Below are 18581 nucleotides of genomic sequence, written 5' to 3' on the forward strand. Positions count from 1 at the left end.
GTTCTACCTTATTATGTATGTTATCCTATTAGATTCTGGCCCTTTGGTGGCCCTGGCATTGGTGTTTGCTTTCTGTCCCTGAAGGTGCATCACAATATCAATTAGTCTAGCAGTATCCTCATGTTGTGCAATTTAAGCATCCTGTTTTTTTCTCTCTGGGATTTTTATCTTCTCTGAGAATTTATTCTAAAATTTCTCACTATCTGATCAATTCTTAGAATATTTTGTGCAATAACTTTTACTTTTTTACCCCACATCTTTCCTTCAGAAATTGGCCTAATTAACCAACATCACCATTATAGCAAACAACACAATAGCTAAATACCACCTTTTGCCATTTATTTTCAATGCTGCAACTTTTGCCCAAGCATCCATCATATCTTGCCTGGATTATTGCAATAGTCTCCTAACCTCTTTTTTTTGGACATCAACAGTCTTATTTTATTTTATTTTATGTTTGGATAAATGCCCACCTTAACATATCAGATCTCAAAGTAAAAATCTAACATCACAACTAGTGGAACAACAATAATAACAACAACAACAACAACAAAAAAAACACCAAAAAACAAAAAACAAAAACAAAAACAAAAAAGAGCAAACTAATCCCAAAGCTAGCGAAGAAAAGATATAACCAAAATCAGAGCAGAATGGAATGAAATTGAGACTCAAAAATCCTATGAAGAATCAACAAAACCAAAAGCTGGTTTTTAGAAGGATAAGCAACATAGATAGACCACCAGCTAGATTAACAGAGGAAAAAAAAAGAGAAAATCCAAAGACACACAATCAGAAACGACAAAGGTGACATTACAATTGATCCACTAGAAATAAAAAAGATCCTCAGAGAGTGTTTTGAACGCTTCTATGCACATAAACTAGGAAGTTGAGAGGAAATGGATAAATCCCTGGAAACATACAGCCTCCATGATTGAGTCAGGAAGAAATCGAAACCCTGAATAGATCAATCTTAAGTTCTAAAATTGAATCAGTAATAATAAAACAAAACCCACCAACCAATAAAAGGCCCCAATCAAAGGAATTCACAGCTGAATTCTTCTACCAGATGTACAAAGGAGAGCTGGTACCAATTCTACTTGAACTATTCTAAAAACTGAGGGGAGGAATTCCTCCCTAACTCATTTTATGAAGTCAGTATCACTCTGATACCAAAATATGGTAAACACACAATGAAAAAGAAAAACAAATGCCAACATTCCCCAACAAAATATTGTAAACCAAATTCAGCAGCACATCAAAAAGTTAAATCACTACAATCATGTAGGTTTCATTTATTGGATGCAAGGTTGGTTCAACATATGCAAATCAGTAGGTGTGATTCATCACAAAACAGAATTAGAAACAAAAACCTTACGTTTATCTCAATAGATATGCGAAAAGCCTTCAATAAAATCCAACATCTTTTCATGATAAAAACCCTCAAGAAACTATGCGTTGAAAAAAAGTTCAAAATAATTAGAACCATGTATGACAAACCCACAGCCAACATCGTACTGAACAGGCAAAAGCTGGAGGCAGTCCTCTTGAAAACTGGAACAAGACAAGGATTCCTACTCTTACCACTGCTATTCAATATATTGTTGGTGCAAAAGTCATTGTGATTTTTGCCATTATTTTTTTTTTTTTTTTTTTTTTTTTGAGACAGAGTCTTGCTCTGTCGCCCAGGCTGGAGTGCAGTGGCGTGATCTCGGCTCACTGCAAGTTCCGCCCCGCCGGGTTCACGGCATTCTCCTGCCTCAGCCTCCCAAATAGCTGGGACCACAGGTGCCCGCCACCATTTTTGTATTTTTAGTAGAGATGGGGTTTCACCGTGTTAGCCAGGATGATCTCCATCTCCTGACCTCGTGATCCACTTGCCTCGACCTCCCAAAGTGCTGGGATTACAGGCGTGAGCCACCGTGCCCGGCCATTACTTTTAAAGGCAAAAACTGCAATTACTTTTGCACCAACCTGATAGTACTGGAAGTCCCATCCAAAGCAAGCAGGAAAGAGAAAGAAATAAAAGGCATACAAATAGCAAAAGGAAAAATCCAACGATCTCTTCTCATTGACAATATGACTCTAACTTAGAAAACCCTAAAGACTGTGAAAAGGGTCCTTGAGCTGATAAGCTTCAGAGAAATTTCAGGATACGAAATCAATGTGCAAAAATCCGCAGCATTTATATACAGCAAAAAAATACAAGCTGAGAGCTAAATCAAGAATGCACTCCCATTTACAATAGCCACACACACACAAATAAAATACCTAGGAATACATCTAACTGCGGAGGTGAAAGAGCTCTAGAAGAACAACAAAATATTGCTGAAAGAAATTATAGATGACACAGACAAATGGAGAACATTCCATGCTCATGGATTGGAAGAATCAACATTATTGAAATGGCCACACTGCCCAAAGCAATCTATAGATTCAATGCTATTTCTAGAAAACTACCAATGTCATTTTTCAAAGAAACAGAAACAAACTATTCTAAAATTCATATGCAATCAAAAACAAAAGCCCGAATAGCCAAAGCAATCCTAAGCAAAAAGAAAAAAGCCAGAGGCATCATATTACCCAACTTTGAACTATACTGTACACCAATAGTCTATTTTCAACAGCACAGTCATGTATCCTATAAAACCCTAAAACTGGTTATGTTTCGTGTCTGCTCCAAATCTTTCACAGCTTCCCATGTCACTCTGGGCAAAAGCAAAACCTTTAACATGGCCCATAGGTCTATTTCTCTGACACCTGAGACATAATCCTGCCTTCAGGCCTTAGCACTTGCTATTCTGTGTGGCAGAACCACACTTTCCCCAGGTGTCCATATGTTGGGAGCAAGCCCCCCAAAATCTGGCCATAAACTGGCTCCAAAACTGGCCATAAACAAAATCTCTGCAGCACTCTAACATGTTCATAATGGCCCTAATGCCCAAGCTGGAAGGTTGTGGGTTTATAGGAATGAGGGCAAGGAAAACCTGGCCCACCCAGGGCGGCAAACCACTTAAAGGCATTCTTAAGCCAAAAACAATAGCACCAGCGATCTATGCCTTAAGGACATGCTCTTGCTGCAGTTAACTAGCCCAACCTATTCCTTTAATTCAGCCCATCCCTTCATTTCCCATAAGGGATACTTTTTGTTAATTTAGCATCTATAGAAACAATGCTAATGACTGGTTTGCTGTTAATAAATACGTGGGTAAATCTCTGTTCGGAGCTCTCAGCTCTGAAGGCTGTGAGATCCCTGATTTCCCACTTCACACCTCTATATTTCTGTGGTGTGTCTTTAATTCCTCTAGCACTGCTGGGTTAGGGTCACCCTGACCCAGCTGGTCTCGCAAGTGGCCCCATTCGTGGGGGTTCGAATCCAGGTAGAAATGTTGCCGGAGCAACAGCTGGAACGGAAAACTAGCTGGAGGACACCCGAGTACTCTTAAAGGAATCCCTGCGGTGAGTAAGAAGGGGAGCTCGGAAGCATCAGGGTAACAATGGGACAGGTGTGGGGTCTGGTTCGTTCCACCTTGGAACTTTTTCACACTGATGAGGAGGAGGAACGAGGGTATAAGGAAGTAACAGAAGAGGTTACAGAGCATGTTTATTTACCAGCTAAAGCTAAAGCGGCAAAGGAAGGACAGGTTCATCCCTACCCTTCTGCACTCCCTCCTTATTCTTTTGAAGAAAATGACCCTCCGGATCTTTCTTTTCCAGAGGACACTGGGCAAAAAGTAGTTGCCCCAGTGAGTGTTCGAGTAGTGCCTCAAGCGACCGCTCTTAGTTCTATTCAGGCAGGAATTCAGCAAGCTAGACAAGAGGGTGATCTAGAGGCTTGACAGTTCCCTCTAAGAATACATCCACCAGATCAACAGGGAAATATTATAGCTACATTTGAGCCTTTTCCTTTTAAATTACTCAAATAAGTTAAACAAGCTATAAATGAGTATGGACCAGGTTCTCCTTTTGTAATGGGACTGTTAAAGAATGTTGCTGTTTCCAGTCGAATGATACCTACTGACTGGGACACTCTTACTCAGCTTGTCTAACTCCTGCTCAGTTCTTACAGTTTGAAAATTGGTGGGCAGATGAAGCTTCCATTCAGACTGCTCACAAGGCTCAGGCCCAACCTCAAATTAATAAAACTGCAGACCAACTTTTGTGGGCTGGTGGCTGTGCTGGTGTAGATGCACAACTGGTCATGCAGGATGATGCCATAGAACAGCTTAGAGGAGTGTGCATTAGAGCTTGGGAAAAAATCACTTCAGATGGAGAACAATACCCTTCCTTTAGGGCCCATCTGTTCTAAACTGGGGCATTTCCAGCTCAAGCCATTCCCTCACCCCTGTACAATGTCTGTCCCCTGCCACGGCTGGTAGTGCCACAGTAGATTTATGCTGCACAAAAGCTGTGAGCCTTCCGCCTGGGGAACCCCTACAAAAGGTCCCAACAGGAGTGTGCGGACCCTTGCCAGCAGGGACTATAGGATTACTTTTAGGAAGGGCTAGTGTAAGTTTAAAAGGGGTACAAATATATACAGGAGTCACTGATTCAGATTACAATGGGGAAATTAAAATTGTTGTATCTATTTCTGTTCCCTGGAAAGCAGAGCCAGGAGAGCACATAGCATAGTTCCTGATTGTGCCATATGTGGGAATGAGAAAAAGTGAAATTAAATGAACAGGAGGATTTGGAAGCACAAATAAACAAGGCAAAGTAGCTTATTGGGTAAATCAAATGACTGATAAACGTCCTATCTGTGAAATAACTATTAAGGGAAAGAAATTTAAAGGTTTGGTAGATACAGGAGCGGACATTTCGGTCATTTCTCTACAGCACTGGCCATCCATGTGGCCAATTCAACCCGCTCAATTTAACATAGTTGGAGTTGGTAAAGCCCCTGAAGTCTATCAAACTAGTTAGATTTTGCATTGTGAAGGGCCCGATGGACAACCTGGGATTATTCAACCAATTATAACTTCTGTACCTATAAATTTATGGGGAAGAGATTTATCACAACAGTGGAGAGCAAAAGTTCTAATTCCAGAACAATTATATAGCCTTCAAAGTCAACATATGATGCATGAAATGGGGTATGTCCCTGGTATGGGACTAGGAAAAAATTTGCAAGGTTTGAAAAAACCACTTCAAGCGGAAAAACATAGATCCCGCCAAAGATTAGGAAATAATTTTTGAAGGCGGCCATTGTTAAGCTTCCAGAACCTATACCTTTAAAATGGTTAATAGATAAGCCAATTTGGATAGAACAATGGCTGCTAAGTAAAGAGAAGCTAGAGGCTTTGGAGAAATTAGTTACTGAACAATTAAAAAATGGGCACATAGCTCCAACATTTTCCCCTTGGAATTCTCCAGTTTTCGTAATTAAGAAACAATCAGGTAAATGGAGATTGTTAACTGACTTAAGAGCCATCAATTCAGTGATACAACCTATGTGAGCATTACAGCCAGGATTGCCTTCTCGTGCTTTAATTCCAAAAAACTGGCTTTTAATAGTCACAGATTTAAAAGACTGTTTCTTTACTATCCCCTTAGCTGAGCAAGACTGTGAACGGTTTGCATTTACAATTCCTGCAGTAAACAACCTGCAGCCTGCTAAGCATTTTCACTGTTTTACAGATGGGTCTAGTAATGGTAAAGCTTCTTATTTTGGATCAAAAGGTAAAGTTTTCCAGATGCCCTATACTTCAGCTCAAAAAGCGGAGCTTGTAGCTGTAATTGAGGTATTGACTGCTTATGATATGCCTATTAATGTGATTTCTGATTCTTCATACGTGGTTCATTCCACACAGTTAATTGAAAATGCTCAGTTATGATTTCATACAGATGAACAACTGATGACTTTATTTACCCAATTGCAACCAGCAGTTAGAAGTAGAATGCAACCTTTTTACATCACTCACATTAGGGCCCATACACCTCTTCCAGACCTTTGACTGAAGGGAATCAACTGGCTGATCACCTAGTTGCTAATGCAATATCTAATACTAGACACTTTCACAATCTAACCCATGTTAATGCCTCTGGTCTCAAATGCAGATACAGCATTACCTGGCAAGAAGATAACACTATTATCCAGCGATGCCCAACTTGCCAAATGGTACATTCCTCATCTTTTACAGAAGGAGTTAATCCTCGAGGACTGGAACCTAACTCTCTTTGGCAAATGGATGTCACACATGTTCCCTCGTTTGGGAGACTAGGTTATGTACATGTATGTGTGGACACCTTTTCTCACTTTGTCTGGGCTACATGCCAAACAAGAGGGTCTTCTGCCTGTGTTAAACATCATCTTTTGCAGTGTTCTGTGGTGATGGGCATTCCAGCTTCTATGAAAACACATATTGCCCCAGGCTATACTAGCCAAGCTCTAGCTAAATTTTTCTCTATGTGGAATATTAAACACATTACTGGTATCCCATACAATTCTCAAGGACAAGCCATAGTGGAAAGAATGAATCTTTCCCTAAAACAGCAGTTGCAAAAGCAGAAAGGTGGAGACAGAGAATATGGAACACCAGAGATGCAACTGAATCTAGCATTATTAACTTTAAATTTCTTGAGCCTTCCCAAAGGCCAGATATTATCAGCAGCTGAACAGCATTTACAGGAACCAGCTGCAAAGACAGAAGCAGAACAACTGATGTGGTGGAGAGATCCAATAACAAAAACTTGGGAAATAGGTAAAATAATAACTTGGGGTAGAGATTATGCTTGTATTTCTCCAGGCAAAAATCAACAGCTGATTTGGATACCATCAAGACACCTGAAACCTTATCATGAGCCAGATGCCAAGGAAGAGACTCTGGGAGGATCCCGGGAACCCCAGGTTGCAGCCATGTCGAGACTGACGCTGAGGAGGACCCCAAAGGTCACGAGCAACACCCGTCGAACACAGCCACCCACCCGGGGACGGATCAAGAAGCTGTCACAGATGGTGGAAGAAAACCTGAGGAAAGCGGGACAGCCAGTCACAGTGAATAATTTAATGGTAGCTGTGATAGCAGTTATCACCACTGCCATGAGTATTCCTTCAACAAAGGCTGACACACAGAACAATTATACTTATTAGGCATATTTATCAATCTGAGCTGGTAATAATGCCCGCATATAGTCACTCTATGACACAGTTACACATGCTTTCTGATCTCAGTATTTACCATAATAAATCTGCTCCTATTATTGAGGCATATCACCCTCAAAATCCTATTTGTAAACAGGATTGGACCTGACCAGAAATAATGAACGTACTTGTTTAGGAAGATTGCTTTGCAGAACAGGCAGAGATGCTGCACAACAATTCCTATGGAATCATTATTGATTGGTCCCCTAAGGGGATGTTTAGCTTGAATTGCACCTTTCAGTCTGTGGAGCCATGGCCACACTATGTTCAGATGATCTGAACAAAATGGTCAGATGGTAGACATAAAAAGAAGTACAGCAAGAGTTCCTATTACCTGGAACCATGGTGGTATAGTGGCACCTCAACCTCATGATATGGCTCGCTCTAGGAGCTAAATACAAGGATTTGTGGAAACTATTATTAACTCTTAATAAGATCAAAATTTGGGAAAGAATAAAAAGGCATCTAGAAAGACACTCTATAAACTTATCATTGGATATTGCAAAATTAGATAACAAATATTTAAAGCATCCCAGGCACATCTGACCTTAATGCCAGGAACTGGGGTGCTTAAAGGTGCTGCACACAAATTAGCAGCTAGTAACCCATTTAAATGGATAAAAACACTTGGAAGCTCTATAATTTCAATGATGATCATGCTTTTAATCTGTGTTGTTTTTCTTTGTATAACGTGCAGATGTGGATCCTGACTCCTGCAAGAAGTAGCTCACCGTGACAAAGCTGCCTTTGCTTTTTATCAATTTGCAAATCAGACAAGGGGGACATGTTGGGAGCAAGTCCCCCAAAATCTGGCCATAAACTGGCCATAAACAAAATCTCTGCAGTACTGTAACATGTTCATAATGGCCCTAATGCCCAAGCTGGAAGGTTTTGGGTTTCCGGGAATGAGGGCAAGGAACAACTGGCCCACCCAGGGCAGAAAACTGCTTAAAGGCATTCTTAAGTCACAAACAATAGCATAAGTGATCTGTGCCTTAAGGACATGCTCCCGCTACAGCTAACTAGTCCAATCTATTCCTTTAATTCAGCCCATCTCTTCATTTCCCATAAGGGATACTTTTAGTTAATTTAACATCTATAGAAACAATGCTAATGACTGGTTTGCTGTTAATAAATACGTGGGTAAATCTCTGTTCGGAGATCTCAGCTCTGAAGGCGGTGAGACCCCTGATTTCCCACTTCACACCTCTATATTTCTGTGGTGTGCCTTTAATTCCTCTAGCACTGCTGGTTTAGGGTCTTCCTGACTGAGTTGGTCTTGGCATCCGTACTTACTTCTTTAAGACTTTCAGGTCTTTACTCAGATGTTTCAGTGACCTTCCTGGGTTATGCACTTTAAAACTGCCATCTTCCACCCATCTCTGCAGTTCCTATGCCCTTCCATTCATTATTCTTTCTTCATAGAACTTTATGAAATTCCATTCATTCATTCTCCCATTTGAAAATCAGCTGTGAAATGGAGGGAATTTTGCCTTTTTTTAAAACTGCTCCATCTTCAGTGCTTAAACTAACGGCTGCCACAAATAGGTTCTTAAAAATTGTTTGTTGAATAAATGATACAATATAGACACCAAGAAAGACTTACAATTAGGGTAATATCTCAGATTACAGGCACATGCACCCCCAGATAAGTACATACTTCCATTAAAATGATTGTAATACTAGCTTCAAAATGTAATCTGACAAAGCTCACCTGAATACCCATTCATGTCACCAAAATTTTCCTTCACTGAATAATAATCTTTTTCTCCCCAAATAATTTATGAAGAGAAAATAAAAATAAACACATTGCCAGGCATGGTAGCTCATGCCTGTAATCCCAGCACTTTGGGAGGCTGAGGTGGCTGGATTGCTTTGAGCTCAGGAGTTCAAGGGCAGCCTGGGCAACATGGCGAGACCCTGTCTCTACAAAAAACAAACAAACAAACAAACAAAAAAGGAAAACCACAAAAATGAGCCAATTTGTGGGGACATGTGCCTGTAATCTGAGGTATTCAGGTGGCTGAGGCAGGAGAATCACTTGAACCTGGAGGCAGAGGTTGCAGTGAGCCGAGATTGCACCACTGCACTCCAACCTGAGAGACAGAGTGAGACCTTGTCTCAAAACCCCGCCAAAACCAAATAAATAAATACATAAATAACTATCCATAGTAGCTGCTACCTTAACTGAAAATACATTTTCTTAGCATCCTTTTTCCCTGCAATAGTAGATATTCAATTCTTATGAACACAGGGATCTTCCACTTCAAAAATAATTTTCACAATTTGAAGATGCAATTAATTCACATAGAACAGTCAATCTGAAGTCTAACAAATGACTGCCAAAAAATCTAAGAAAGAATGTCTCTAAAGCTTATAACTGTAATTAAGGAAGAATATATGGACCTTCTTCATCTTTAATAAAATCTCTTCCCTCTCCACTTTGCATTTATTTTTCTGTGTATCAGCTGTCTATTATTTCTTGAATCATTTTGCAAGTTCATTTTCTTATCCTCTATGAGTTTTCTCTTAGAAATAATGGACAGTATTTTCTGAAAGTTCATTATGTGTTTTATGACAATTTATTCACCTCCCTCCATGGTGTTATTTTACCTTCAACAGTAAGTGAAAGATTTTCAGCTTGACATATTAGCATTGAAAGAAAAGACTGAGTATAGTGTAAAACAGAAATTGCCTGGATGCCATATTGCTTATACATTTCTTTGGAAATGCTACCTTAACTTTTATTTATCGTTTGAACACTTAACAATTTAAGATCATTTACATTTTAGAAAAAAATAGAAGCTAGAGAACGAAACACTCTTTTTTTTTTTTTAAATCATGATCAGTAAACATCTGTTGCCTACACTCATGATACCATCCTCTGCATATTATGAAGTTTACACTCCAGGAACCCATTTCCCTTTGAAGAAAACTCCTGTAAAAAACTGCCTGTTCTGCAAACTGAGTGTTCATTAGGTCTTGTTGAAAGACAAGTCTTGGCTGGGAGAGGTGGCTCACGCTTGTAATCCCAGCACTTTGGGAGGCCAAGGCGAGTGGATCACTGGATTGCCAGAAGTTCGAGACCAGCCTGGTCAACATGGCGAAACCCCATCTTTACTAAAAATACAAACAAAAAATTAGCCGGGCATGGTGGCGGGTGCCTGTTATCCCAGCTACTCATGAAGCTGAGGCAGGAGAATCGCTGGAACCCGGGAGGCAGAGGTTGCAGTGAGCGGAGATCATGCCATTGCCCTCCAGCCTGGGTGACAAAAGTGAAACTAAAAAAGACAACTCGTACTAAAAGAGACAACAGAATTCTTAAATCTCTTATAAATATTAGTCCTGGATGTAAATTATAATGCTTTAAAAAGAATGGACAGAAGAAATAAAATCCAAAGAGACAAAGAAGCAAAACCTTTAGCAATCTAATACAATTCGCTATTGCTGAGAAATGATGACAATATCTTGATCAAGCAGCTGTGAAACTCTTGGAAATGATGTGCCTTGATGTGAGTGAAGTGTTCCAGAAGTGAGGAAAGAGGCCGAATTGTAAAGAGCAAATGGTGACCCCATTTTCCTTTGATATGGTTTTCCCAGGGTAAAACTTGTACTAAATAGGCAATAGCCTTTTATGCCACATTTCTAAATACCTCTTCCTCTCTCCCTCTCTTCTTTACCTCCCTCTATCTCTGGCATGCTTTTTCCCTGCCTGTTTGCTTTTTCCTTCTTTTTGAAAAACAAAAACAAAACAAAACAAAACAAAAAACAAATATGTAATACCATCAGGGACTAGGCAGTGTTCTAGGTGCTAGGGATATAAAAATGATTAATGAGATTTATGTTGAGTAAATCCATACATACACATACAAATAAACTATAGATGCTAAAGCTGGGAGCAAGCTTGAAGATAATTCTCATTGAATTTCAATATTACAGCTGATGATTTTGAGCCTCTTAAAATTAAATGTCTAAGATCACTTATGGAATTAAATGGTGAAAATGTGGTACTGGAAACTAGGACTTCTGGCCAGATGTGGTGGCTCACGCCTGTAATCCCAGCACTTTGTGAGGCCAGTGTAGGTGGATCATCTGAGCTCAGGAGTTTGAGACCAGCTTGGGCAACATAGTGAAACCCTGTCTCTGCGAAAAATACAAAAAATTGCCTGACTACAGGTCGTGCCTGTAGTCCCAGCTACTCGGGGGGCTGAGGTGGGAGGATCATTTGAGTCTGGGAGGTGGAAGTTGCAGTGAGCCGGGATTGTGTCACTGCACTCCAGTCTGGGAAACAGTGAGATTCTGCCTGATCCAAAGCATTGTCTCCTAAACCATGCCGACTTTCAATAATATGTTCCATTGTTTTTAAAAATATGCATGAATGCAGCAAATAATTTGTGATTATTTTAAAAATAAAATGCTTTTTCCATAAAACAGTGAGCTAATAATATTTTGTATTGAAAATTACTTTATTATTCATTCCTGAATATTACAAATAAGAGGATTCTGGTTTTCAAGTATTTTAAAAAGTCAGTGAAATGACTAGCCATGGAAAAGTAAAATGATTGAATCAATGTTTGAAGATAGACACAATAATAATTAGCACTAATTGAATATGTGTGTGTGTGTGTGTGTATATATATATGTACTGAACATATTTATCCTTAAACCTTGAAACATTATAAGTATTGCTAAGTCAGATTTATGAATAAGGAAGCTGATACTGAGAAATATCAATGACTTGCCACAAAGTTCATCTTTCTAGAGAATGATGAAACCAGTGTGGAAATTCAGATTTACATGACCTAAAGTTTTTTCTCCCATACTACATAACATTATCTCAAATTTATGCAGTGGGTATAATAGTGTCTCATGGAGTATCAAATAAATATTCCTGAGAAAAGAGAATGGTATTGTTAACTAAATGGCTACATGCAAGCTTGAAGTGAAGAAAATATTTTAAAAATTCTAAGCTGAACTATGCAATTAAAAACTTAGACTTGCTTTGACAATCAAAGATGAAGTTCTAAATCTCAGACACTTACTGTTTAAGCTTTTATGTTTTTTCCTGCTTAGCATGAAAGACATTATTTAGTTTTGGAAATATAAAAGAGAAAACTGGCCCCTCTAGTTAGGGCCCCATATACATCAGAGTATTTCATATTTATGAGAAATGGGATATTTCGACTGATACATACAAAGGAAATCCTTTCTAAATTTAATGTATCTATTTGTTCCTTATTGAAGCCTCTAATTATACCAGTAGGTTTAGACAGGTAGACATTTGCTAGAAAGGAAGGACTGAATCTTAATGAGGAATTAAATAATGAATATAATGACACCGATATCTAGTTGCCAGGACTTCAAAGCTCAAGACAAAGGCTGAAGTAAAGTTAGGTGACAGACCCACTAAAATAGATTGAATAGATGAGTACCAATAAGTGTACTGCAGGATTTTCTTACAAAACAGAAACAAGGATGCTATAAGAATAAAAGTTTATTTGTTTAATAGTATTTTTACTATTTAAAAGAGTACAAAATAAGTCATTGTTATTTATATTACAGAGAAAGTTTTCTTAAACTTAAAAAACTGATACCTTCTTTAGGACTTGTAAATATTGCTTTACCAAGTAATTACTTGCTAGAGAAATTATAGGATAGAAAAAACTTAAGGATTAAAAGTCGAGTATAAAAGATAATTAAAGATGATCCAGAGAAAAAGATAAACCATTTTTGAAATAATAATTCAAATCTGTAAAGTTCACATTAATGATCTTTTGAAATGTGTTTAAAATAAAATGTTGTAACAGTCTTTAATTCATTTTCAATGAATATTTAATAATTAACGTATAATAATTATTTTAGCTCACTAAACCTATCATGGTTGTTTCAAAGTTTTACTTTTATTGTTTTCTTTTTGGTTAATCAGTAGGATAAACTGGAATATGCAGAATGTTTCAAAGAATTTGTGTTTAAAGTTATAGTGTGAAATGTTTTATACACTTTATGCAAAATATGCGGCCTTCTGTATGGTTTGATTTTGGAGGCTAGGGAATGGTCTCTTCAGTCCTGCAAATGTTTCCTATCAGCTTTGTATGATAGAAAAATTTAATGTAAACTTAAACATATTTATATAAACAGTAAAGTTCCCATAGTAAATACTGATTGGAAAGGTGACTCAGTAGCCAGGTTAGTGTACAAATCATTGTTGAATATTTCTCTAAGGGAAGCTTTCAATTTGGGAGAACATGGAGCTCAAATGAAGTATTTATTGAGTGCCTGGTACACTGCTGGGGTTGAGGATATAGAGGTATATATAATTACTCTATATGTGTTGAATAATATGATACAGATCTTGCCATATAAGGGAAGTGTAATCATTGCTATGGCAAAGAAAATCAGAACACCAGAGGATCAAGGGGTTTGACCTAGTAGATAGGGTGGAGAAGGCCACATTATCACATGAAAAAGTCCAGTCAGTCAGGCAGAAGGTGGAGAAAGGACAATCCAGTCAAGAATTACATAGTTAATATACTAACTTGATGTTGTTAAAATTTTTGCTTGGTATTAAACATATAGTGAATAAATGACTGTTTTCTATATATACCCTCCCATAAAATATTCCATATAGAAAACAATTTCCAGAGAGGCAAAATGTTACTTTATGCAGGACGACATGTATGTATGTTTGTATTCACACATACACAGACACAATCATACCACACACACTCTATTACATATACATACATACAACTCCATATGGTATATGATCATATTATACATTTTAAAATATTTACTCCTTTGTGCTGCTGTATTAAGTCACCATTATTTTGAACACTGTGCTTTATGTGCGGCATACCGGAGTCTGCTGATAAGTTCCTGTTAGTTATTTCTGAGTACAGTGGCTCACAAGTATTTCTGAGCAAGGTATCTCCCCACCTGTATGGTGATGCTAGCTGCTGAGTGTTTCCCCTCTATGGTCTTGATTCCTCCATCTGTGGACCTTATGTCCTCTGAGAATGGCAAATGGTCATCTTCTCATGAGAGCCACCACTGTTACCAGAGCCTGGCAACAGCCATGTGCTGCATTCTCAACAGCTGCCCTGGCACAGAAGGTCTGCTGGCTTCCAGAAGAAGTGGAATCCATGATACTTTCCCCATTTTCATATTTCTCATGCTTTGGTTTGCTGCCATACATACTTTAATAGCTATTAAAATTTTTACTAACAAACAGGAAGAGGTGAGGAAGTGGCCAAGGAGTTAAATCTGTGTGACAGACCCCACCCTACATTCTGAACTGCCTTTACCTTCAGAAAATAAAGGCATTAACATGAGACCAACCTTCTCCTATGAGTTTGCTCCCATAAGGTAAGTTTAGTTTTCGAGGAAAATAGGCATCTGACAACAGTCCTCCACAGGTGTCTTGGCAGGCTTGTTCCAGTGTGTTGGAACCATAACAGTATATACATCTTAGGTTTTTTTATATTTGAAACTCATATTACTTTTTAATAATGCATTTTCTGTTGTAGATGTTTGCAGGAAAATGTTTTAACTTTGTTAATTCATTAACTTTTCTGTGTAAAATGCTGTCATTCACATCAGTTTTACAGTCAAGATTAATTTACATTCTGTTTACCCGATCCAGTTTAAAACTTTAAGTCACGTACGTTCACACCATATTATTTCAGTTTGACTCTGACTCCTACCCTAGGAAGTAATTTTGTTGACTTTCCAGGTCTTAGGAGAGTGCTAATAACACTGAATGTTATGTATACGGGCTTTGGGATTGAGATAAATTTTGGTAAAACTGTTGTCCTGACACTTGCTAGAGGTTTGCTGTTGGGAAAACTACCTAATCTTAGCCTGAGTTATAAAATGACAATGATAATAGTATGTAAATGATATTGCTGTGAATTTTAAATGAAAGATAATGTGGACAAATTCTTAGTATAAGGATGTCAACAGATAAACTCTCAAGAAGCAATAGTTGTTATTATTATATGTTGTTTCCTTAAGGTTTTTTTCCTTCTAAGTTAACAAAAAGGTGTCAAGATGAATTTGTTCCTTAAAAAAATGCCAAAGTCATGGTATGGATAAAACAACCTTCCTTGAGCCTGGTATGCTGCAACTCAAATCTTGAAAAAGTCTTATGGCCAACTTTCCTCCAACAGACATATTGTCTGCCTCTATAATAAAAACGCATAAAGAAAAGAACAAATAAAAATGAAAAGAAAGTCTATTTTTATCACCTGATAAGAAACAGCCATTTGGGTTGCTATGGCCATTTTAGATAAAGATGTATCTCAATGTTAAATTCCAAACTATTTTCAGATGTTAGATTTAGAATACGTGAAAGACAAAGATTTCAATTTCACTAGCCTGTTCAGCATATAGATACAGGAGTTTCTGTTTATCTGGTTCCACGTGGCTGACCTGGAGTTCGGGGAGCTCAGAATTTGATGCTGTCACTAAGAAAAAACTCAACTAATGAAATACTTACCCGGAACTGGACATTGTTAGATTAGGAAGTCATAGAAAGAAAGGACAAAGATTGCCAAAATACTAAATATAGGCTATTGAATGAAGATCAAGTATTTATTGGTTTCTTGGTATGTGTTAAGCCCACACCTAAGAGACACTGGAGGGATCCAAATATGAGCAAGACTTGGGCCCTAACTTCAAGGAGCACATGACTATGGATAAGAGTTAAGTAGATTTTACTTCTACAAGCAGAGGTTCAGATAGGTAGAATGAGGGAATTCTAGCAAGAACCTTGAAAGAGTATTTGTAGCATTCAGCAAGTTGGGACTGAGTCACTGAGGACAGTTCAGGCATGTAGATAGTTGAGACATGATTGGAATGTAGGCTGAGGTCAAACTGTGCAAGGTTAAGTGTATGATTTCTTAAAAAAAATTATACCATTTTTCAAAAGTCTGAGTTCAGTGGGATAGGGTAACTCATGGGAGCACAGCACTCCTTCTCAGAAAAACTAACAAAACCAAGTAAAATATAGAAATTATCTGTTTGAAGGAAGTGGAGCATTAAACAGGTAATGAAAAATAAAAGTAGAAAGGCTAACATGACAAAAATGAAATAAATCTAGAGAGGTTAGCTGGCTTTTGTCTGCTTATCCAAGGGGTATATGCCAATTCTGTGCATGGGCAAGAAACAGGATCTAGGTTAAAGCTTGGTGAGAATCCGTGTGTGTGTGTGTGTGAGTGTGTGTGTGTGTGTGGTGTGAGAGGGTCAGGGTGGGGACAACACAGGCTTGGGAGACCTCATGCACACAGTCAGTTTTCTTCTCAGTTTTTCCAGACACTGGAGCTGCATGGGGTAGAAGACTAAATAAGACTGGAGGGTCATGCTTAAAGCAGAGCCAGAGCCTTATAGGGGTTCAACTCAGCACAGTCCCTGCTCATATTAAGGTGACCAACCACCACTCTGCACATGGCCCTCTGTATCTGTGGATTCTGCATTAATGAACTAAACCATCTGCAGATCAAAAATATTCAGAAAAAGAAGTTCCACAGTGTTCCAAAAAGCAAAACTTAAAAGGTTGAAGCAAAACTTCAGTAGTACACTGAATCCATGCAAATGAAGTAATGTGTAGGCACTGTATTAGGTATTATAAGTAATCTAGAGGTGATTTAAAGTACACAAAAGGATGTACATAGGTTATACGCAAAGACTACACCATTTTATATAAAGGACTTGAGCACCCACAAACGTTGATATCCATGGTATCCCTGGATATTGAGGGACAATTATATCTGCCAATTAGAAGGAAGGGCAAATCCTTTATAATAGAAGATAAGACTCTCTAGGCAGGGTTGTCCAATCTTTTGGCTTCCCTAGGCCACACTGGTAGAAGAATTGTCTTGGACCACACATAAAATACACTAATGCTAATGATAGCTGATGAGCTAAAAAAAATTGCAAAACACATCTTATAACATTTAAAGACAGTTTATGATTTGTGCTGAGCCACATTCAAAGCTGTCCTGGGCTGCATGTGACCCATGGGCCATGGGTTGGACAAGCTTGCTCTAGAGCAAGGCTTGAAAAACTATGGCCTCTGGGCCAAATGAGCCATGACCTGCTTTTATACACTATTCGAGCTAAAACATTTTTTACATGTTAAAAGGTGGTTTAAAAAAGGAAAAAAAAAAGCAAAGAAAAATATGAGAAAGGGACTATGTGGCCTACAAAGCCTAAGGTATTTACTATCTGGTTAATTCACAAAATAAGGTTTTCTGACCTTGTTCTAGAGCTTTTATACTTATTTGTACACATTTGTTATTCAATTAAAAAATGAAACAAAACTTATTCTTGTAAAAGAAAGGGCCACATGACTGAAAATCAAGAGAGAAAACAAACAATTGTAACAGATACACAGGTGACTCAGACATTGGTGTTGGCTGAGGAAGATTTTAAAATCACTTCATTTAATATGTTCAAGAATTAGAGAAAAAGCTGGAAACACAGAAGGAAAAATAGAATTTTTTTTTTAACCAGAGAAAATAATCAAATGGAAATTCTAGAGAAGAATATCTCTATTAAGAAATTTTTAAGTAATTTAATACATATTATGGCAACATTGGTGAAGTGTAGTACAAGACATTAGAAAACATGCAAATTCAATTGCAAATAAAAGAGGTGGAAAATGTAGAAAAGTGTTTAAGACATATAGAGCAGAACTAAAAAGACTAATATAACTTAAATTGGAGTTCCAAGGGAGTTCTTTGTGAAAGGAGCAAAGCTCTGGAAGGTACACAAAAAGAGAATTTTGAAGATGTATAGAAAAACTTTCCAAGTATTTGGCTGAGTTATAATCTGCATGTGAATATGGAAAACGGAAAACTACATAAGGCCTGAGAAATTTCCTGAAAAGGAGTAGGAAAAGCAACTCTAAGATATTGAAAAAATTATTATAATGTCTTCATAGTTTCAAGACATTTACAGGTTATACCTTGGTTTATTGTACCATGCTTTATGGCACATCACAGATAGTGCATTTTTCACAAATTGAAGGTTTGAGGCAACCCTGCATCGAGCTCTTATCAGCTCCATTTTCCCAAGAGCATGTGGTCACTTTGGATCTTTGTGTCGGCATTTTTTAGCAATAGATACTTTTAAATTAAGGTATGTTTGTTTCTAGCATAATTGCATAATAAATAGCTGACAGTATAGTATAAAGGTAACTTTTATATGAACTGGGAAACCATCAAATTATGTGACTTGCAACATTCACTTTATTGCAGTGGTCTTGAATTGAACCTGCAATATCTCAGAGGTACGCCTATATTATAAACATATCTTAATTTTTAAGGCGGCAGAGGAAAACCATAAGCACAAGAAAGAGAGTAATGGGAGAAAAAAGGGAAAATTCTGGAGATAAAACTACAACAGATGACATGAAAAATACACTGGATGGGACTGACAGCAA

At 37.9% G+C, this 18581-nt stretch overlaps 1 protein-coding gene across 1 annotated transcript in view; it reads right to left on the minus strand.

Moving 5' to 3' along the window:
* Positions 1-14333, minus strand: part of LOC105547421 (xin actin-binding repeat-containing protein 2-like) — a gene marked incomplete at its 3' end in the record, with an annotated part of 164132 nt that extends 149799 nt beyond the window's left edge. The window contains exon 1 of the mRNA XM_011991009.1: positions 14196-14333. Within this exon, the coding sequence (XP_011846399.1) occupies positions 14196-14333 (138 nt within the window). The remainder of the gene's footprint in view (positions 1-14195) is intronic.
* Between the last annotated feature and the right edge of the window lie 4248 nt (positions 14334-18581).

Source organism: Mandrillus leucophaeus, unplaced genomic scaffold (assembly GCF_000951045.1).
Source record: "Mandrillus leucophaeus isolate KB7577 unplaced genomic scaffold, Mleu.le_1.0 Scaffold389, whole genome shotgun sequence".
NCBI classification, from domain to species: domain Eukaryota; kingdom Metazoa; phylum Chordata; class Mammalia; order Primates; family Cercopithecidae; genus Mandrillus; species Mandrillus leucophaeus.